At 38.3% G+C, this 24,158-nt stretch overlaps 1 protein-coding gene across 1 annotated transcript; it reads right to left on the bottom strand.

The window, feature by feature from the left end:
• Positions 1-1,477: 1,477 nt before the first annotated feature.
• On the bottom strand, positions 1,478-20,609 carry LOC143621690 (uncharacterized). The gene is made up of 10 exons (XM_077093036.1): positions 20,457-20,609; positions 20,231-20,414; positions 19,973-20,072; positions 19,768-19,892; positions 19,667-19,701; positions 2,431-2,642; positions 2,231-2,351; positions 1,946-2,125; positions 1,792-1,860; positions 1,478-1,699 (listed from the first exon to the last, which is right to left on the bottom strand). Exons 1-10 carry the CDS (start codon positions 20,607-20,609, stop codon positions 1,478-1,480), a joined length of 1,401 nt encoding a protein of 466 aa, XP_076949151.1.
• Positions 20,610-24,158: the final 3,549 nt, after the last annotated feature.

Raw genomic sequence — 24,158 nt, 5'->3', positions numbered from 1 at the left:
GTCCGAATAGACTCACATCATTAACCACTTACAACGATGAAAAGTTATCACAACTCTAAATGCCTAACAAATAATTATATGCATATATACGACAACTGAATATAGTTGTTTTTGAAGCATAACGTAGTGTTATAATGGTCTATGGTTTGCCCTTGATTGGTGTAAAAGCCAAGAAAATAAGAGCAACCAAGATTACAACCGGAATCAAGAGGAGCAGTTGCGGTGGCAATACCAACGGTAGAACAACCAACATGAATGCCTAACTTATTTAATGTATAAAGTATTTATTATGAAATATAACATTTTACTAAATAAAAATAAAAGAGTAATGAATTAGTTACTTGAATGACGAACTTTGGTGTAGTACTATGATAAAATATCACACCCGGTAGAGAAGAGCTTTGTGGAACACTCTATGTAGAGAAAAGCTTTGTGGAACACTTTGTTTATTAAAGAATATAAAGCAAGGGCAAACAGTTTACATATATATGCTATTTAAAGTTGAAATTAGTTAGGTAAACTTTTCCATATAGGCTTACGTTAGGTAAGAAAATTATTTGATATGACAAACATATTCTTTTATGTTAAAAAATAGATTAAATTTAAAAGTTAAAAATCAATCTATGCCCATGATTTACGTTAGTAAATTTTGTCCTTAATTAAAACAATTATAAATTGGGGTAAATATATATTTATATAAGTCAAAAGTTAACATAGATAATGGATTGAGCATAAACCAGTCAACCTAAAAAAGTATATATTTAAAATAAATTTACCTAATTAAAGAATTATTGAATGGGCGTATATTAGTCCGAATCTCTAGCTGCAGGAGTATTGAATTTTCATCATCATAAATTTAAATTTAATGTCTATACGAAAAAAATTCTGTATTATATTGTTTTTGAATGTCTATTTTTTTTAAGTTTTTCGTGTCTCATGTTATAAAAAAATTCTCTTTTTAAAAGTCCAGACTTAACAGAGTAATTTGATTGAGCATAAAAATAGAATTTTTGTCATCATAAATATAAATTTGATGACTTCAATGAAAAAGTAATATCCATGTAGGTAGTTTTTTGTAGAAATATAAATTTTGTTAAAGTTTTTCGTATTTTATCTTAATTTTGCATGTAGGTACTTTAAATTCATACATATACCTACCAATGTAGAATTGTATTTTAATGAAAAAATTAATTAATAGTAATTGGAATATTTTTTGTAGTAATTATACTTTAAGGAAGTGAAATATTATTTGTCTATAATATTAATTTGAAGTTTTGCAAAACATATGTACCACATAAAAACATAGCAATAACCAATCATAAAATTTTATCAAAAAAAGGAATCTCCATGTAGTCAAACAAAAAGAAAAATCCCCAACACAATCAAAACAGAAAATATAAAGAAACATAGTCTCAGCAAACCATGCAAAAAAAGACAATAAAAAGGAAAGTTTTTTAAATTAAATAGGAACCGACTACTACTTCTCGGTTTTAGGAATCAACAGCGTCTCATTCCAATTTGCATCACGCAAATCCTTTGTGTGAATCTTCTGTTGTTTAGTTGATGACAGAGCGGATGACTCGTCAACGTCGTATACATCTTCAAGATTACGCTTCAAATCAACACTGGCCGCCGTGCCCATACTTTCATTGCTATTGGAAATCGGGGTCCCATTGTCAGCGGTACATGAAATAGAATCCTATATAATAAAAAAAGTAAGGAATTATAAGTTCAATATAGTTAGTCTGATTTAAGTAGATAGCGAAAACATAAGTAAAAATAGTAGATAACCTTCAAAGAAACATCCGTCTGTAATGGCAACTCTGAGTTACTTGGGTTCACCGAATCAGAATCTTCAACCTTCATTTTGTATGTAAACTCACATGCTTTACATGTACAGTTTTGACCGGTTTATTATATATAAATGAAGAAATTAACAAATTACCTGATTATTATAGAAATTCTTTTCGCGCTTTGAAATAATGTTCAGATCTTCAGTCAGTTTTGTAATGGAAAAATACTCAGCATTGTTATCAAGATTATAGTTCTTGATCTCGATCCTAAAGGCGAACTTTCTTTCTAATAAAACGTTGAAGGCAGCAGGAAGAGTTAAAAATTCAGCCGACTGTGAAAAGCATCAAATGTTTTAATTTCAAATATAAAAAGTTATAGAATTTCACTATTATAGTAATGTTATTATAAAACGATTCAAAAAAGACAAAAAGTTTACTTGTTCCTGTTCGTCCAGCACGTCTTTAGCAATTCGTCCTATAAGCTTGTTAGCCTCCCGCTCAAACATTGTAAGAGTCACAGTCCCTGTGCAATCCTGGACTCGTATGGGGATCTTGTATCTTAAAAATATGATTAAAATAAATTAAAAAGATAAAGCATGGTTAATATTGTAAAAAAAAAGTTAAAAGATTTGAGAACCTAATCATAGGAGATGATACAATAGTCTGAGTGCAATTGTCATTGAGACATTTGTACTGCTTCGCCACTTCAAAATCGGCTGGATTCTCTCCCTTATCAATTCTGACGGTTGTGGTTTCAACTCCATTTTTACATAAATCACAACTACGATAATTCCATGATTTCTCAATGCATAGAGCTTTGATCTTACCAACAACAATAAGGGATTTAACCTATCCAGAAATAAGAGAATTTTAATAATGATGTTTCAATGAATCTAAAAACAAAAAATTTAAAAAACAATGACATACCTCTTTGATTTCGTTAATTTCATGAATGTTGATGAAATCAATATCATTAAGAAATTCGTCTTCCAGTGACGAGACCATAGAGGTACCAACGGACCGATGAGAGGATGTTTCTTCACCAATGTTAGACAGGAAACTGGTGTGATGAAACATTATTTGTTATAATGAGTAGGTAACTTTTAATAAAAAAAAATCAAGACTTGTGGATGGTCTATTTTCATGTGTTACCGTGTTTTGATAATAGCTTTTATCAAAACAGAATCAATTTTTAAATAATACTATTACAATTGTACGATCACAAATTTGGTATGGAAGAATGGGCTGTACAGATTATATTTTTAAATTATAGCATTACAATAATAGTATTACCTTTAGAAAGTAAAGGAAAATATAAATGGTAATTATTTTAAACATATATAATAACAATGTACCTTTTCTTAAATTCTAGGATTTCATCAATTGGTGAATTTATAAACAACCGCGTCGCATCATGTAGGTTCCCAGCCGGATCTACACGGAATATCTCGTTCTACGTAGGTGCGGAATCCCTACGTAAGACGTTACGAGCGTAGAAGACGATACAAGCTAACACGATCGAACACACGTTACAATAAACAAAGACTCGTTATATTGCAACCGTAAACACGTGATATCAATCACAAACACTGGACTCGTAAACTCGATACAATGATTAACTCGATCTCTAATCTATATTCTAAACAAGCCGTAACCTAGTTGATTATATAAGACGACAACTTCGCCTGGCATGTTCAGACGAAGTTGTCCCTAACTTCGCTTGTTCCACAAGTTCGCCTATATCAAGCGAACTTGTGATAACTTCGCTTACATACATAACACAAATCCAACTAACACGATTACAGACACTTGACACTGAACTACTGACATCATGTACCAACAGACTCCCCCTTGGCAGTAGTTTCATATCTTTATCTTCAAACACGTGTCTTGTAATCTTCAACAATCTTGTATCTTCATCTTTAAGCATGAACTCCTTCACGTACACAAACAGAAACAACTCTTTGATATTTCCTCGCTTCGTCTTTCCAAGCAGGAATATAGAATATCTTCTTCTCATTCAGCATCTGCAGATCAGCTTGAGACAAGTTCACTAGATGCATCGGATCATAAACTCTCAGCAGCTCTTGTTCATCTTCGTCCTCCATTACTGCTTCAGCTGTCTCACAATCTACATACCACCACTTCAGATCTTTCAGCACATCCTTGGGCATTTGTTTCATCGGCACTTCTTTTAAACACCGGATCGGCTTATACTTCATGATCATCCAAGGCTTGCCATCTGCTCTCAATCCTCTATCTTTGTCTTCAACAAGTTTTCTCTTTTGTGGTTTCAACAGCTCGAACTTCTTGTCTTTTATACTTTCCTTCCAAACAATCTTCCCAATGACTCTAGCCATATTATCATCACTTCTGTTTATTAACCCCAATCTGGCTAAGTCTTTCACTTCACATTCTGGCAATGTATTCAATGATCTCAACAGCCTCTTGAAGTACTGAACACCATCATATCTTTTAATCACGAAGAGCCTCAACTGCTCATCATATATCCAGCAAATAATCCCCTTTCTCGATTCAGCATAACCTCTAATGTTGTAACTCTTCTTAAACATAGTAGGGACCGCCGGTTTCTTCGTTTTTACGAACCACTGAGCGTAGCCTTCTTTCCATCTAGGCTGCTCTTCCCATTCCGTCTCATCATTTCCAATCTCTTGACTCATATCTGCCTTATCGACTTCCGGAATCTCATGCTCCACATTCTCTTCTACTATCTCTCCCTCTTCTATCTCATAATCAATAACAATCTCTGCACCAATCTTCTCTATCTCATCAACTGGTAATACATCATCATCACCTATAAACTCATCATCCATCTCCTCAACTTCCACTACCACCACATCATCACCACCAGCTGCACTTATCGACTCCCCCTGAATTGTGGAAGTCCCAAGAGCTTGTTCAGTTCTTGGCAACTCTCCACCTACACCTTTCGATGCATTGGGATCAACGTCTCTATCATTTCGCTTCTTAGTCCTCAGCTCATCGCCTTTACAGCTCGTCTCCCCTGAGATGCCAAAAACTCCTTCAAAGCATCAATGATTTTGCCATGTTCTATCAGCAGGGACGACTGTATCTGATTCTCTGCAACGAGGCGTTGAATAGCATGGGTCTGGATAAGATTCACCCTTGATTGTTCTGCCACGACCCGTTCAAGTGTTGCTATTCGTTCAGAGTCTGATAAGGTTGCATCGAAATCAAACCTCAGATGTGATATATCTTGAGTGTACTGAGGAGGGATTTCTAATGTAACCGGGACCTCAGAAGTAGGCGTAAACGTAACCGCAGGTGGCAACGTAACTGATAATCCTGCAGTTGCTACAACCGTCGACTCAATAAATCGTGCCACGACCTCCGTTGGAGTAAGAGTTGGAGGCGGCAACGATACAATCTCCGGAGCCGAAAGTTGGAATGTAGTGGGTGGGAGGCCGAATGCTGATGAGGTAGCCACCACGGGAACATCCGTGGCGCTTGGCCTTGTAGCTTGCAACAATGAAGGGACCATTGTCATACCGGACAGTGCGGGTGGGGTGAAACGTACCACCCTCGAGCTCTCACCAGCTCCCGATCCTACACCTGTCCTCTCCCTTCTTGATCTATGAATTAACTGATGTACTTCTTCTTCAAAATCTGACTCGCTGTCATCATCAGTTCTCTTTCTTTTCCCATGAATACGTTCTTGATTTACCAAAAATCGTCTCGCTACATTCACATCATTATCAGAATCAGAATCAGCTACCGTTGTAGCTGTCCTAGTCACATTCACACTTGAAACTTGTGCAATCGAGACTTGTACATTTTCCTCAGGATCCACCCGATCCATATCAAAGAAGCCTTGACCGCCAAACGCAGCATCAAGGTCTACGTTCTCCTCCGGTGACACAACAGGAGTAGCAGGTATAGCTTGAGGTGCTCCAGCCTGTTGTGGTGTCGGGTCCCGAAACTCGTCCCCACGAGCTGGCACATACTCCGGGTTGATCAAGTACCCGAATAGTGGAGTATGTCGAGGACAGAGCTCAGGTTTGCTCCTCGCACTGGAAGATCTGCATTGGGCGAAGATCCTTTTACTCACACTTTCTACATATCTGATTGGGCGGCGCTGAGGTAGCGTTGGAGCAACATGATTCAAGATCATCTGAATGAATCTTGGATACATAATAAATCTCTCATGCGCCACCGCTCTTCTCTGTCGATCTATCTCGTAGAAGACCATCTGACTAAAGCTGTAACGCTTATTATAAGTCAGAGCAGTCATCGCCGACTGCATGGTCGCGCCCATCCCATCAGTACCAGCCTTTCTCCCTGACATGCATGAGAAAGCGCCACTGATCTAGTAAGAACCCCTTCCTTCTCTGAGTATCTCCCAAGGGACCAGAGTATCCCATCCTCAGAAACGCACCATCTCGGAATGGAGCTACAAAGTCTGTCGGATCGTCTCTCGTTTCGTCTCCAAACCGCAAAGCCGCCCGGATTTGTTCTTATGAGAACTGAACAATCTGATTGTTGACCGTTGCTCGCATCACCGGGGGCTCGACGCGACAGTCATATTCCACGGTCTGCCAAAAATCCTCAATGTTTGGCAAGGATATCGGCAGTGTTGTGGTAATCGCGTGGAATATACGCGAGCGTAGTAAGAACGTGATGATCTCGCGGAAATCATCAAACTAGAATGTCTCAATAACACACACACATTTTTTTTTTACGTATTTACACAACTTCAGATAAACTACTGCAAGTCCCGAATCTGGATCACTGCAGTATCTTGACACGCTATCTTCACGGGAATCAGAACACTCACGGGCTCGTGTATGACTGGGTAATCGCTTTTCTGCCTATCATTCGGAAAGATATATATGGAGACATACACAACTCTTAAGGAGTTTCCACGTAAAATCGAGTAGATTTAGTTAGTATCACTTCTACTTTTACGCACCATAAGAAGCTACCATGACATACAATGATTGTTCTAAAGTCTTTTAGGCCTAATAACTTCACTAGTTAAGCACACAGAATCAGTATATCTATCACTTTCCAAGGTTGGATCAACTTTCTGTTAAACATATTAAAGGAACTTCTTACGAAGTAGTAGACTTGAAAAATAATTTCATCTCCCATAAAAAAAATTTTAAGTTCTATCGCCCCGATCAAGTCAAAGTCTTCAGGTAAACGGCTATCCTGAAGATCCAATGGATCAGCTGGACCGACCACATACGAGTATGTGTCCTTCTAACTAAGTTTGAACGACTAATTTTCAACGAAAGAATAAAAACTCATCATAAACCGCCCCGGTCACTTTCAGTCATCTGGTTAATGGCTATCCTCATAGTCTACACGTAGAAATGAGGACCAAACATATCCGAAGATATGTCCTTCAAACTGAGGCAACCGACATAATTCTAAGCGATAGTGATGTTTTTTTTTTTTTAAACAAAGACAAAAACACGGTTACTCGGGATTGAACATCCCATTCAGCTCAACAAGGTTTTGAAAACGATTTTTGTCAAACGCTTTAGTAAACAAGTCAGCGAAATTATCTAACGTATCAACCTTTTCGAGCACAATCAGTTTCTTCTCAGCACAATCCCGTATAAAATGATGACGGATGTCAATATGTTTAGTTTTGCTATGCTTTACGGGATTGTTAGTTACCGAGATAGCAGCAGTATTATCAATGCAAATAGGAGTATGAGTGAAATTCAGACCATAATCGCGCAACTGTTGTTGAATCCAAAGAACCTGGGAGCAGCAGTTTGATGCTGCCATGTATTCTGCTTCACAGGTTGAAATGGCGACTGAGGTCTGCTTCTTGCACTGCCATGACACTAATCTGCCTCCGAGAAACTGACATCCACCTGTTGTTGATTTCCGACTCTTATTGCACCCTCCATAATCAGAATCTGTGTAGGCGACCAACTCCAAGTCTCCTCCTCTGGTGTACCACAACCCCAGCTTAGGTTTGCCTTTGAGATAGCGCAATATCCTCTTCGCACCCTTCAAATGAGATTCCTTTGGGTTTGCCTGAAAGCGTGCACAAAGACAAACTGCAAACATAATATCAGGTCTAGAAGCAGTTAAGTACATTAAAGAACCTATTATTACTCGATATTGGGTTGGGTCCACGTCTGCATCGTTGTCTGAATCAGCACCCAATTTATGGTTGACGCAGACTGGAGTATCAAATGGAGTGTTGTCCTCCATCTTGAAGCGTTTGAGAACATCATGGACATACTTAGTCTGATGAATGAACATCCCATCTTTCTTCTTATCAACCTGCAGTCCTAAAAAGAAAGTTAGTTCACCCATAGCACTCATTTCAAACCTCTTTTTCATGACGGCCTCAAACTCCTGACACATGGCGACTTTTGATGCAGCAAAGATGATGTCGTCCACGTAGACTTGTACCAGTAGAAAGTCGCTTCCTTTTCTCTTAAAGAACAGTGTGCTATCAATCTTTCCCCTTTCAAACTCATTCTCAAGCAAGTAATCGGATAGTGTTGAATACCAGGCACGAGGGGCCTGATGTAGTCCATACAGCGCTTTACTTAGCTTGTACACGTGATCGGGAAAGTCTGGGTCAGGAAAACCCGGAGTTGCTCAACGTACACAACCTCATCGACTTTACCGTTAAGGAACGCACTCTTCACGTCTAGCTAAAATACCTTCATCTCCTTGTGTGCAGCAAATGCCAAAAACAATCGAATGGCTTCCAATCTCGCCACAGGAGCAAACACCTCATTGTAATAGATCCCTTTTGCTGATTAAAACCTTTTACAACCAGCCTCGCCTTGTTCCTTATAATAATCCCTTTCTCATCTCTCTTGCATTTGAAAACCCATTTGGTGCCAATCGCATGCACATTCTTCGGTTTTGCAACCAAGTTTCATACCTCCATCTTTTTGAACTGGGCTAACTCTTCTTGCATGGCTTCGACCCACGAGCTGTCCTTGAGAGCCATTTGATAGTTCTTTGGTTCAATCTGGCTGATGAAACAGGTGTACAAGCATTCGTTAATTATGCCTGATTCTTTAATGCTTGTGTAAACACAGGTGTGCTCATTCAAGCTTTTTCTTGTTTGTACACCGTCGGACAGATCACCTATCACGTTCTCCAAAGGGTGATTTTTGTGAACTCTCGTAGTCGGAACCGAACTGACATCCAGATTGTCTTCCAGGTTCGAAGGTAGCTCATCAATGGTTGATTGTTATTGAGAGTGAAATGGATTGAAGAATTCCTTTTCAGTAGAGGCAGCAGGGGTATCGACAGCATTTGACGAGGAAGGCTGACATTCATCGTACAGCGGTCGTTGCACAACATTGTCTTCCTCATCGTAAAGCATATTCGTAGCAATTCTTTCATCAACTTCTGCACAATCCAAATAAGGCATGTTAAAAGATTTAAAAAGCCTATCATAGTCGAAAACCCCAGCGGGTCCCGTGCTTGGTTTTGGTGATTTGTAACTTGTGATATCAGTGTTACACACCACCTCAACCTTGCTGGTCGATGTATTAAAGACTCGTCTGTTGGGAGTCCCAACAACATATCCGACTAAAATACCTTCGTCGGCTATTTCACCAAATTTAGAATTTGTCTTTAATATTGAACACGGGGACCCGAATGGTTGGAGACCACTCAAGTTGGGCTTTCTCCCATGCATAAGTTCATAACATGTTTTATTCAGTCTTTTAACAGTTAAAACTCTATTAAGGATATAACAGGCTGTTGCAACAGCTTCAGCCCAGAACACCACAGGAAGTTTCGAATCAGCCAGCATGGTTCTGGCTCCTTCAATTAACGTTCTGTTCTTCCTCTCAGCCACTCCATTTTGTTGCGGAGTATACGGAGCGCTGTACTGGTATTCTATCTCTTTCTGTAAGCAGAAGATCTCCATCTCATAATTTTTGAACTCTGTCCCATTGTCACTCCTGATGTATTTAACCCTTTTCCCCATGATATTCTCAACCTTGGTAATCAAATTTTTTACCATCTGAACCGTTTCATCCTTTGACTTCAGGAAATATACCCAAGAATATCGAGAGAAATCATCAGTTATCACCAAGCAGTATGATGTTCCACCTAGACTTTTTACATTCACGGGACCGAAGAGATCCATGTGAAGTAGGTCTAGGGTACTGAATATAGAATTAACCTTCTTGGTGTGATGGGTTTTCTTGTGTTGCTTTCCCTTTTTGCATGATAAGCATTGATCTTCAAAGTTTAAATTCTTCAAGGGAACACCCAACACCAGCCCATTCTTGACAATGTAGTTCATTTTCCGAAGATGAATATGCCCCATTCTTCTATGCCATAACTCGCACTCCGATTCAGTTGCTTTTGACAGAAGACACGATTCTTCTGTTGCCATCTCAGTCGACCTCATGTCCATAATAGACGTATTCTTTTCTCTTGGAGCCTTCATAACTATCCAATCCTCTGGTATCTTGAAACCAGGATACAGCGCGATCGCTTCATTCTTGGTAAAGTGCACGGTGTAATCTTTGTCACAGATCTGCGATACACTCAGCAGATTATGCTTCAGTTCTTCAACGAAATTCACTTTCTCTAACGTCATTTTTCCGTTAGTCACCGTCCCTATTCCTGTAATCCTTCCACCGCTCTCTCCAGCAAAACTCACTCTTCCTCCTTGAACAGGTTTCCATTCGTGTAACAAGTTCTTGTTACCCGTCATGTGCCGGGAACAGCCGCTATCCACAACCCATAGATTGTTTGCAGCCCTGTTCAACTGTTCCTGCACGATTAAAGCAGAGGATTAAAATCTGGGGACCCAAGACCTATTGGTCTTGGGTCGATACATCCCGTACCTTGGCTGTCCAAAGTTAGTATCAGAATAATTTCTGTAAGTCCTAAAAGGATACCTTCTTGTAGATTGACTATGAGGCCATCCAAACCTTCGTGAATTAAATGAATTATTACTTATGGTTTGGTTGTTAGCAGTGAAAAACTGAGATCGATTTCTTTGAAAACCTGGATTAGTCCAATTTCTGAACTTTGATGAGTTTTCATTTTTACCATTATAGTGATTACTGTTAGTTCTGTTCTCAGTTTTCGAAGGCCTCACACCTCTGAATCTCTGCTTCAGAGGGCAATCAGCAATTAGGTGTCCTAATTGATTACATCATAAACAACTCCTGTGTTCAACTTTCTTTTCAATAGTTGTTTTAGATGTTAAGGCTGCATTACTGCCCGCTTGTCTCACATATGGTGGGACATACGGGTTTAGTGGAGATTTCTTTTCAGGTGTTTTATGTTTCTCTCTACTTTTTGGTAACACTACCTTTTCTTTTGTCTCACTCGACTCGGATGACTTGTCCGAATTTGATGAGACAGGACTAGGAGCAGAAATCTTAACACTCGAAACAGGCTTACTTGTTTCGCCTTTACTAACTTCTGGTTCTTTAATAGTAACCTTCATCGGAACTGTCTGACCAAAATCAACATCAACAGATTTCTGATTACTAGGATCATAAGTATAGTTATGATTGTAAGGTGGTGGAACTTCATGATATCCAATTCCTCCCCTTTTAAATGGGGAACCTTGATCACTAACGAGGTGATCAAGTATAGCGGAGGAATTTCTGAATTGCTCAAGTTTTCTGTTAAGTTCCACCACTTTCACGAAGTGATCAGCTATCTGTTTATCCCTTTCAGCTATTAGTTTGGTTTTCTCTTCTAACACTTCATAGCTAAGATCAATTACTTGTATTTTCTCAGCTAGACTGGCTTTAAGACTTCTAATATCTTTCTCACTAGCTTTTATTTTTACCTTATAACTGTTTTCTCTAGCTTTAGTGAAATGATGATCTTCTTTTAATGTTTTAAATTGAGCATCCAAACTAACAAACTGATCAGTTATAGTTGTCAATTGTTCAGACAGATTTTCACATTTCGTACAAGGGAGTTTAGTACTTACCTCGGTGAGCTGGTCTGCCACTTCTGCCATGTAAGCTTCATTTTCGCCAGTCACTTTCTAACTATCTGCAGTTTCGATGTTCGCCAAATTGGCATGTTCGAACACTTCTTCAACATGCAGATTCCAGTTGTACTCCCCGTTCTGTCTGGATATCATGGCTCTATTCTCATTACTTCCACCACTCTGTTGTGTAGACCTGGTCTGACTGCGTTCTACACGTTCATTTGTGCACTCTTTCGCAAAGTGGCCATTCTGTTGACAGTTGTAACACCTAACCTTCGACTTATCAAACCCTGGTCTTTCACCCACAAACTTCCTACCAGTCTTCTTCATAAACCGTTTAACCCTTCTCACAATCATCGCCATCTGCCACTGCAGATCCATCTCTTCCAGATCATCAGCGTCGATCTGATCATAGTCTTCGTCTAACGTTGCAGGATCAACAATCTTGCCTTGAATGTAATTTTCATACGAAGCAATGAAAGATGCATAGAGAGCAAACTGCTGTTCAGCAGATTTAACACTCATGGGCATCTTAGAGTAGTTGTTGTTAGGAACACTTGAGGAAAAACTACTCTTGGTTGCTTGAGGTTTAGAAGCATTTGATCCACCAGCTACAAAACACACATCACCATTCATGTTGAGAGATACATGTCCTTCATGTGTTGAGTTAGCGCCCGACTCTCCCTTTGAGTAGTAAGCAGATGATTCAGACTTCGAACTTGAACTTGCATTAACTTTTGCACCATACATTCCTGGATCCTGAACCTGATCAGTTGGTGTCTCTTTTTGAACCATGTTAAGTTCAAAGGTTCTTAGTTTGTTGACTGCTGTTTCCAAGTCATAGTCGGCAAACTCTTTGTCTTCTCTCATCAAGACAGTGTACATCTCCCATTTCGGTGGGAGAGCATCAAGAAGCTTTTCTACGATTTCGTCTTCTTTGTAAGCAATGGAATAATTGCTGAGTTCGGTCATCAGATGATAATATCTCGTGATGATATCATCAAGTGATTCATTCTTCAGATACTTGAACACTGAGAGTTGGGTTTTGAGAAGTTTAATCTTTGATGCACGAATCCCCACATTACCCTCAAATCGGTTTTCAAGTGCTTCCCAAAGCTCTCTATCAGTTTTATACTTCCTGAAGGTGTGAAGAATTTCTTGTGGAAAAGCCATTGTTATTGCTGCATGAGCTTTGCTTTCAGCCTCATACATTTTCTTTTCTTCTTCTTCCATCTTATTGTATTTCTTAATCTGATCACGACCCTCATACTCAGCAGTTGATGGAATGTATCCATCTTGAATGCACACCCACATTTTAGCATCTTGGTACTTAACATACTATTCAAACCGATCCTTCCACGCCACAAAATCGGTTCCTTTAAGCATCTTCGGTGCCTTAGTAGCTGAACCCGCTTCCGCTTCCATCTTCACCAGTTCCGCAATGTTTATTGACGTCATCTTTCATGAAACACAAAGAAACTCGAAAAATAAAATAATTTATTTTTAACAGTACTGTAGGCGAAGTTGTGGATAACTTCGCTTAAGTCTTAACTTCGCTGGAATTCTTAACTTCGCTCCCCTTTTTAAATTCGCCTGATTCGGCGAAGTTGTAGATAACTTCGCTTGAGATAAGCGAACTTGTGAAGTGGCGAAGTTCTGGATAACTTCGCTTGAGATAAGCGAACTTGAGAGGTAGGCAAAGTTGTGGATAACTTCGTTTAACCTTATATCTTAGCCGAAACCCTACTAATAGTGACGGCAACTTCGCCTGATGAACACGATGGTTTTGCAGGTTTGATTTCTGTGTTTTGCGAGGTATGCAAAGGTGTTATGAGTTGTTTATGATGGTGGGAGGTGAGTAGGACACAAAAACTCGGTAAACTCGTCCCGCGAATAGTCAAACGGAACGATTTCTACACCCGCGTGATAATCCCGAACCACACAATCACGAGCAAAAGCTCTGATACCAATTGTAGGTTCCCAGCCGGATCTACACGGAATATCTCGTTCTACGTAGGTGCGGAATCCCTACGTAAGACGTTACGAGCGTAGAAGACGATACAAGCTAACACGATCGAACACACGTTACAATAAACAAAGACTCGTTATATTGCAACCGTAAACACGTGATATCAATCACAAACACTGGACTCGTAAACTCGATACAATGATTAACTCGATCTCTAATCTATATTTTAAACAAGCCGTAACCTAGTTGATTATATAAGATGACAACTTCACCTGGCATGTTCAGGCGAAGTTGTCCCTAACTTCGCTTGTTCCACAAGTTCGCCTATATCAAGCGAACTTGTGATAACTTCGCTTACATGTAACATCCCGAAAATTCCAAAATAATATTAGTTATATTACTTAATAATAGAGGGAAAGTTACTTGGGTTATCAGGAAATAAATAAAAGAATAGAGGTTGGTATGGGTCGGGCTAGTGTCGGGTAATGGACGTGGGTTATGGACTTGGATTAATGGAGATGGGTTAAATGAGAATGGGCCTTAGGTCCATGGGATTTCAGGGGTATAAATATCCCCTAAACCCAAAATATCTTTCATTTTCACCAAACTCCCTAACACTCCAAAAAACACACACACACACCGCACACATACCGCCGGCCGACCGAGCCAAGGGAAGAATCGGGCAGGACCGAGAGAGAGCGATTAGTGTGCTAGCAAGTTAAACGAGATTCCAAACAAGCTCAAAAAGGTATGATTCTTGATCTTTGAGGTTTAAAGATCCAAGCTTTTTAGTGTATAAGCGACCAAAAATGGTCGGGAAGCGTAGTGGGTGATATTGAACCATAGCAAGGGTGTTAAAATCGCTCAAAATGCTGAAAGAAACCGAACAGCGGCCGTCTGGGCAACTTCGCCTTCATCTGGGCAACTTCGCCTTCAACGTGATGAACTTCGCCTGCAAGCTAAGTTCGCCTGATGGCAACTTCACTGTAAAGTTAAATTCGCCTAAGGTTCAACTTCGCCTGAAGCCAAGTTCGCCTGATGACAACTTCGCTGTAAAGCTAAGTTCGCCTAAGGTTAAGTTCGCCTAACCGGCAACTTCGCCTGAAGCCAAGTTTGATTAGAAAATAAATTAAAAGCGATAAGTTAAAGTAAGCTAATACTAGGCCACCAGATTAGATCAGGCGAGTATTGATACGTGTAACTTGTACAGTCAGCCGAGCTCAGTTAAAGAAGGGATTTACAGCTATCAGGAAAAGAAGCAGAATTCAGGTGAGTTTCTAGCCCCATTTATGTGTTACGTTTTCGGGGCTGTGTGCATACTCAATATGTTTGTTAATACACTTATCCTAAGAGATAAGTGTATGCCTTATATGGATAATGTGAAATATTCGAATGATTGCTTGACGGTACGTGAACGATCTTCGGATATTGCACGTATCGTCAAGGGAAGTGACTAGCTCCTTACATGGATATTAAATAATAAAGTATAGTGTTCCTTTTATGGAAGGTATAGTGTTCCTTTTATGGAAGGTATAGTGTTCCTTTTATGGAAGGTATAGTGTTCCTTTTATGGATAGTAAAGTGTTCCTTTTATGGATAGTATAGTGTTCCTCCTATGGAAATTTTATATGGTAGGGTAATGGTAATGGTTCTTTTAATAAATATTACGTGACGATCCTCCTATGGATATTTATACAAGGTTAAGGTAGTAATATGTGTCTTCGGATACGGGAAGTAATATATGGGAATAAATTGTATGATACCTGATTAACTAGAACTCACTCAGCGTAGCTGACTTTTAGTATGCACGCAGGTGAGCCGATTACAGAGCTAGCAAGAGGATGACGCATGGCATGGATTGAACGGCTGGCATCTGAAGAAAGAAGTAAATATGTTTTGAATATAAAGTTTTGTGTTATGGTATCAAAGAAAAGATTTAATGTTTTGTAACAAATGATTGATGTTTTATATTCCGCGAAAAGTTTTAATAAACTCTGATTTGAAGGACTGTGTTTATGAGTAAATCCGACGCTAAAGTAGGGCTACCGGGTTCGGGGCCTTACAAGTTGGTATCAGAGCATAAGTTCGAGAGATTTAAGCATCCTACATGCTTAGACTCGAACAGAGAATGGGATTTAAGTAAGAAAAGAAAGAAGATGTCAGTTCAAGAATGCCATGTGTCGCTCAAGCAAAAATCAGTAAAGGTAAGGTATATGATTAAATGATATATGTTAATGAGAAAGAAAAGATACGTGAACGATAAGGATAGAAGTAATTGATTGTTTGATTTGACTAACTGCTTAAGTAGAACCAGCACAAATAGACTCATAAAGGGAAGCGAATAGGACACGGAAAGCAACGTGATCAGCTAGTCACAGCTGGCCACTGTTATTACCTGTTAGCCTTGCTATCCTTGTACTAAATAGTTCCTTGAGTGATGATGTTTGTGTTGTCCCTTTAAGAATACTGATGGCTGGAGCTGGAGAAGTTGTGGGAACTGGGGGTCGCACTGGACGTCGTGGCAGGCCTCGTCTTGTCCGGTAACCCTCGGTAGAAGAAGTTTCCCACACCGAAGATGAAGGGAGCGCCGCTGGAGGAGACCAGAACAACAACGAAGAAGTTCAACTTAGCCCTGCGGTTCAAGCAGCCATTGTTCAAGCTGTAGTTGCTGCTGTGAAGAACCTGAATCCCGAAGGATCTGCTGGAAGCCGTGAACGAACCGTTGAAGGGGCAGGTGGTAATAATAGAAAGGATGACGAGAGGGAAAGGGGTGACTCGAGTGAGGTAAAGTCTGTGAAAGATGATGATAGGAAGAGGGGCCGAGGCGGTTGCAACTATAAGTCCTTCAAAAGTTGTGACACGCCTAAGCTGACTGGTTTAGGAGACGCAATCGCTACTCTTCAGTGGATAACCGCCATGGATAAGGTTATCCGCATTAGCGAGTGCCGTCCTGACCAAGCTGTCGGTTATGCCACTCAATCTTTTGAAGATGAGGCTATGTATTGGTGGGAGAGTGTGGAGCAGAGGAAGACCCGTGAAGAGATCAAGGCGATGAGTTGGAATGACCTAAAGGACATGGTGATGAAGAGGTTCTGCGCTGATACAGAAGTTAAAAGAGTGGAGATGAAGTTTCTGAATTTGAAAGCGGGAGAGATGACACAACGGGAGTATACTACTGAATTCAACCGCATGTCTAGGTTGGTACCTGACATGGTGAACACCGAAGCTAAAAGGATCAAGTGTTACGTAAGGGGACTTCCGCGGAATGTTCGCACTTTGGTTAAGTCTAGTAAGCCCGCAACATTTGACTCGGCCGTGGAATTGGCCGAGATGATTTATGAGGACCTTGCCAACTGTGAAGGGGAGAAGATGGAACCGAAGAAAAAGAACCCAACCCCAGAACCAGAGGAAGCCAATGAGGTGGATCCACGCAAAAAGAAGGCAAGGCAAGAGGGGTTCACTGCTTGTGAAAAATGTGGGAAGAGACACCCCGGAGAGTGCAGAAAGGGATTAGGTGTTTGCTACAGGTGTGGAAGAGCAGGACATTCCTCTTGGGAATGTGATGATTACCATAGGTGTCACAACTGTGGAGGACGTGGGCACCTAGCAAGGGATTGCAAGAAGCCAAAGGGAGGATATGAAGGAGAAAAGAGTGCTTGAGGTTTAACAGATTCCTCCGTATGCTTAGAGAAGCCATTCAAGAAGGCTAGATGCTAGCCATAAGTATTAAATCTATGTGTAACTTATTGATGACTCGATGCGTGTTGTTTTATGTTGAAATTTAGACTGGTGTTTATTAATTATGGTACAAATTGTCTGAATGCATGTTAGTCATGATAAATTGACGTGTTGTGATAGAGTGTCGACTTAGGCTTTAGCATTAATATGATTTAGGACAATGCCTCTTGAAGATCGAAACGAGACTTGGTACATTGAGGGCCTCATGGACAAGCTACCTTAAATAGCTAATACACATGACCACCATTCGATGACTGCAAAGTCGGAAGTAAGAAGGGTAACACAGAAAACGAAGGCGATTCAATAAAGCGTGTAAATATAAGAAGTTTTCCTTTTATAGGGAACAAGTTAGGTTTCGGGGACGAAACCTCTTTAAGGAGGGAAGACTTGTAACATCCCGAAAATTCCAAAATAATATTAGTTATATTACTTAATAATAGAGGGAAAGTTACTTGGGTTATCAGGAAATAAATAAAAGAATAGAGGTTGGTATGGGTCGGGCTAGTGTCGGGTAATGGACGTGGGTTATGGACTTGGATTAATGGAGATGGGTTAAATGAGAATGGGCCTTAGGTCCATGGGATTTCAGGGGTATAAATATCCCCTAAACCCAAAATATCTTTCATTTTCACCAAACTCCCTAACACTCCAAAAAACACACACACACACCGCACACATACCGCCGGCCGACCGAGCCAAGGGAAGAATCGGGCAGGACCGAGAGAGAGCGATTAGTGTGCTAGCAAGTTAAACGAGATTCCAAACAAGCTCAAAAAGGTATGATTCTTGATCTTTGAGGTTTAAAGATCCAAGCTTTTTAGTGTATAAGCGACCAAAAATGGTCGGGAAGCGTAGTGGATGATATTGAACCATAGCAAGGGTGTTAAAATCGCTCAAAATGCTGAAAGAAACCGAACAGCGGCCGTCTGGGCAACTTCGCCTTCATCTGGGCAACTTCGCCTTCAACGTGATGAACTTCGCCTGCAAGCTAAGTTCGCCTGATGAACTTCGCCTGCAAGCTAAGTTCGCCTGATGGCAACTTCGCTGTAAAGTTAAGTTCGCCTAAGGTTCAACTTCGCTTGAAGCCAAGTTCGCCTGATGACAACTTCGTTGTAAAGCTAAGTTCGCCTAAGGTTAAGTTCGCCTAACCGGCAACTTCGCCTGAAGCCAAGTTTGATTAGAAAATAAATTAAAAGCGATAAGTTAAAGTAAGCTAATACTAGGCCACCAGATTAGATCAGGCGAGTATTGATACGTGTAACTTGTACAGTCAGCCGAGCTCAGTTAAAGAAGGGATTTACAGCTATCAGGAAAAGAAGCAGAATTCAGGTGAGTTTCTAGCCCCATTTATGTGTTACGTTTTCGGGGCTGTGTGCATACTCAATATGTTTGTTAATACACTTATCCTAAGAGATAAGTGTATGCCTTATATGGATAATGTGAAATATTCGAATGATTGCTTGACGGTACGTGAACGATCTTCGGATATTGCACGTATCGTCAAGGGAAGTGACTAGCTCCTTACATGGATATTAAATAATAAAGTATAGTGTTCCTTTTATGGAAGGTATAGTGTTCCTTTTATGGAAGGTATAGTGTTCCTTTTATGGAAGGTATAGTGTTCCTTTTATGGATAGTAAAGTGTTCCTTCTATGGATAGTATAGTGTTCCTTCTATGGATAGTATAGTGTTTCTCCTATGGAAATTATATATGGTAGGGTAATGGTAATGGTTCTTTTAATAAATATTACGTGACGATCCTCCTATGGATATTTATACAAGGTTAAGGTAGTAATATGTGTCTTCGGATACGGGAAGTAATATATGGGAATAAATTGTATGATACCTGATTAACTAGAACTCACTCAGCGTAGCTGACTTTTAGTATGCACGCAGGTGAGCCGATTACAGAGCTAGCAAGAGGATGACGCATGGCATGGATTGAACGGCTGGCATCTGAAGAAAGAAGTAAAGATGTTTTGAATATAAAGTTTTGTGTTATGGTATCAAAGAAAAGATTTAATGTTTTGTAACAAATGATTGATGTTTTATATTCCGCAAAAAGTTTTAATAAACTCTGATTTGAAGGACTGTGTTTATGAGTAAATCCGACGCTAAAGTAGGGCTACCGGGTTCGGGGCCTTACATTACATACATAACACAAATCCAACTAACACGATTACAGACACTTGACACTGAACTACTGACATCATGTACCAACACATCATAAACATTAGAAACAGTCCTGTTATCTGTAATAACATAAATTCGTTAGTTATTTAAAGTACAATGAAATAATGACATGATTTTTTACTTACGTCCGTATATATGCAGATTTCCGAATTGAAGAATTAGGAAAACATGAGCCTGTTGCTTATTTTGCATGTAGTTCAACATTTGCTGACAATATTCCTCCCACAAGGTTAATATGATGTGTCTACCTCTGTAAGATTGTTGATATGGATAACATAAATATAGTTAAGTGCAAATGAATAAAAAAAAAGTAAAATTTGAGTTGCTTACTCCAGATCTTCTAATTTGATCTCCATCTTGATTGCTTCTTTGCCACCTCTTACCGGTTTCTTCTCCACCTCATAGCATTTGTAAACATATCCAATAATATCTAGTGTGAAATAAAGTTAGAGCGTTAAGAGTTTTAATGTGTGTTAAACAATTAAGAGTAAATAATAAATAAAATAATACGGTATCTAACCGAGTCTAGTGTACTGAGGTAGAGGGTCTTTTAAAATGGAACCAAAATTGGTGAATTCAAAACCATACTTGGAGCCTTTGAAGGTGGTCCAATAATATCCACATGCTTGATTTTTGCGTCATTGTCGGCCAGTGTGGGCCTAAAAATGAAGTAGCACTCATTTTCTCGGAGATGTTCTTCAAACTTAGGAAAGTAAGTTTTGAACACGCTTGCCTGCATCTTTGTTCCTGAAAATTTATGTAGTTGAGAGTGCTGAATAGTATAAAAAGAAAAAAAAATTTGGTAAATATTTACCTCCTCATCCATTATAATCATTTCAATCGACCAAATTTCGTTAGGGTTCTTGTTGTTTGGTTTTCTCCATAGTCTAACAACTCGAACTTTGATTGTATAGTTTGTCTTGGTAGCATCAAGTTCCCTAAGTTTGATCAAATTTTTTGGCTCCATGTTTCTGTGTATTAGAGACATTGTTAAAAAAAGGTGTTGTATTTCGTAAGTAATAAGATATAACAAACTATATAAATTAAAGGGAGAGAAAAATTGAATTCGACTTCGATAGTGATGAGGGTGGATTGTTATTAAAGAATATATAGCAAATGCAAACAGAATAATTTGATATATATGGCAAACATATTATTTTTATGTTAACAAAAATAGAAGAAATATAAAAGTTAATAACCAATCTGGGGCCTTGATTTTCGTTAGTTATTATTTTCCGTAATTAAAAGTATTAGAAATGTGTTAAATACAAAGCATAGTCAAACAGAATATTTTCATATATATGCCAAACAGTTTACATATATATGTTATTTAAAGTTGAAATTAGTTAGTTAAACGTTTTCATATAGGCTTACGTAAGGTATCAAAATTATTCTGTCACATGATTTTATTTAGTTATTCCTTTTATGTTAACAAAAATATATTAAATTTAAAAGTTATAAATTAATCAGTGCCCATGATTTACGTTAGTAAATTTTGACCTTAATTAAAGCAATTATAAATTGGGGTAAATATATATTTATATAAGTCAAAAGTTAACATAGATAATGGATTGAGCATAAATTAGTCAACTTAAAAAATTATATATTTAATATTAAAGAATTATTGAATGAGCGTATATTAGTCCGAATTTTAAGCTGCATAAGTATTCAATTTTCGTCATGATTAATATAAATTTAATGTCTTTACGAAAAAAAGGTGTATTATAATTTATTTGAATGTCTATTTTTTTTTATAAATTTTTCGTATCCCATGTTACAAAAAAAGATTCTCTTTTTAAAAGTCCAGACTTAACATAGTAATTTGATTGAGCATAAATCAATCAAGTTAACAAATTGTATATATAAAATAAATTTAACGAACAACGAATGTATTCAAGTTGATGACAAAGTAATATAACTTGATCTAACTTAATTATATAAATAACTAACGAACACCGAAGATGACGCTTATTAATCAATTAATGCCTAAGTAGATAATGAAGTCGATTTAGTGTTTATATAAATAATTAACGAACACCAAATCAAATGAGAAAGCAGCTATAACTTACCGGCGGTCCGAACATGCTGCTGCAACACCGGAGAAGTGGAATCGATTAATGCCTAAATACATAATGAAATCAATTTAGTGTTTATATAAATAATTAACGAAGACCGAATCAAATGAGAAAGCAACAACTATAACATACCGGCGGTCCGAACATGCTGCTGCAACACCGGAGAAGTGGAATCGATTAATGCCTAAATACATAATCAAATCGATTTAGGGTTTATATTAATAGTTAAAGAACAAAGAATCAAATCAAAAAGCAAAAACTATAGCATACTGGCGGTGGCGGTGGCTGGTGCGGTGGCGGTGGCGGGTGCTGCAACAGAGTAATATATAAAATAACTTGATCTAACTTAATTATATAAATAACTAACGAACACCGAAGATGACGCTTATTAATCAATTAAAGCCTAAGTACATAATGAAATCGATTTAGTGTTTGTATAAATAATTAACGAACACCAAATCAAATGAGAAAGCAACTATAACATACCGGCGGTCCGAACATGCTGCTGCAACACCGGAGAAGTGGAATCGATTAATGCCTAAATACATAATGAATCAGTTTAGTGTTTATATAAAATAAATTTAACGAACAGCGAATGTAATCGAGTTGATGACAGAGTAATATAACTTGATCTAACTTAATTATATAAATAACTAACGAACACCGAAGATGACGCTTATTAATCAATTAATGCCTAAGTGCATAATGAAGTCGATTTAGTGATTATATAAATAATTAACGAACACCAAATCAAATGAGAAAGCAACTATAACATACCGGCGATCCGAACATGCTGCTGCAACACCGGAGAAGTGGAATCGATTAATGCCTAAATACATAATCAAATCGATTTAGGGTTTATATTAATAGTTAAAGAACAACAAATCAAATCAGAAAGCAAAAACTATAGCATACCGGCGGTGGCGGTGGCGGTGGCTGGTGCAGTGGCAGTGGCGGGTGCTGCAACAGAGTAATATATAAAATAACTTGATCTAACTTAATTATATAAGTAACTAACGAACACCGAAAATGATGCTTATTAATCAATTAATGCCTAAGTACATAATGAAATCGATTTAGTGTTTGTATAAATAATTAACGAACACCAAATCAAATGAGAAAGCAACTATAACATACTGGCGGTCCGAACATGCTGCTGCAACACCGGAGAAGTGGAATCGATTAATGCCTAAATACATAATGAAATCAGTTTAGTGTTTATATAAATTAAATTTAACGAACAGCGAATGTAATCGAGTTGATGACAGAGTAATATAACTTGATCTAACTTAATTATATAAATAACTAACAAACACCGAAGATGACGCTTATTAATCAATTAATGCCTAAGTACATAATGAAGTCGATTTAGTGTTTGTATAAATAATTAACGAACACCAAATCAAATGAGAAAGCAACTATAACATACCAGCGGTCCGAACATGCTGCTGCAACACCGGAGAAGTGGAATCGATTAATGCCTAAATACATAATGAAATCAGTTTAGTGTTTATATAAAATAAATTTAACGAACTGCGAATGTAATCGAGTTGATGACAAAGTAATATAACTTGATCTAACTTAATTATATAAATAACTAACGAACACCGAAGATGACGCTTATTAATCAATTAATGCCTAAGTACATAATGAAGTCGATTTAGTGTTTATATAAATAATTAACGAACACCAAATCAAATGAGAAAGCAACTATAACATACCAGCGGTCCGAACATGCTGCTGCAACACCGGAGAAGTGGAATCGATGAATGCCTAAATACATAATCAAATCGATTTAGGGTTTATATTAATAGTTAACGAAGACCGAATCAAATGAGAAAGCAACAACTATAACATACCGGCGGTCTGAACATGCTGCTGCAACACCGGAGAAGTGGAATCGATTAATGCCTAAATACATAATCAAATCGATTTAGGGTTTATATTAATAGTTAAAGAACAACGAATCAAATCAGAAATCAAAAACAATAGCATACCGGCGGTCCGAACATGCTGCTGCAACACCGGAGAAGTGGAATCGATTAATGCCTAAATACATAATGAAATTAGTTTAGTGTTTATATAAAATAAATTTAACGAACAGCGAATGTAATCGAGTTGATGACAGAGTAATATAACTTGATCTAACTTAATTATATAAATAACTAACGAACACCGAAGATGACGCTTATTAATCAATTAATGCCTAAGTACATAATGAAGTCGATTTAGTGTTTCTATAAATAATTAACGTACACCAAATCAAATGAGAAAGCAACTATAACATACCGGCGCTCCGAACATGCTGCTGCTACACCGGAGAAGTGGAATTGATTAATGCCTAAATACATAATGAAATCAATTTAGTGTTTATATAAATAATTAACGAATACCGAATCAAATGAGAAAGCAACAACTATAACATACCGGCGGTCTGAACA

This window comes from Bidens hawaiensis, unplaced genomic scaffold, assembly GCF_021521415.1.
Source record: "Bidens hawaiensis isolate Kalapana, Puna unplaced genomic scaffold, B.hawaiensis_p1.1 tig00002935_1, whole genome shotgun sequence".
Taxonomy (NCBI): domain Eukaryota; kingdom Viridiplantae; phylum Streptophyta; class Magnoliopsida; order Asterales; family Asteraceae; genus Bidens; species Bidens hawaiensis.
The sequence above is the reverse complement of the archived record's forward strand: the minus strand, read 5'-3'. Positions and strand labels throughout refer to the sequence as shown.

Coding starts and splice junctions, on each gene's coding strand:
- LOC143621690 (XM_077093036.1), bottom strand. CDS start 20,609: ATGGAGCCAAAAAATTTGATCAAACTTAGGGAACTTGATGCTACCAAG. Junction 2,643..19,666: donor CTAATGTTTATGATGTGTTG/GTACATGATGTC, acceptor ATTTCTGGATAG/GTTAAATCCCTTATTGTTGT. Junction 1,700..1,791: donor AGACGGATGTTTCTTTGAAG/GTTATCTACTAT, acceptor TTTATTATATAG/GATTCTATTTCATGTACCGC.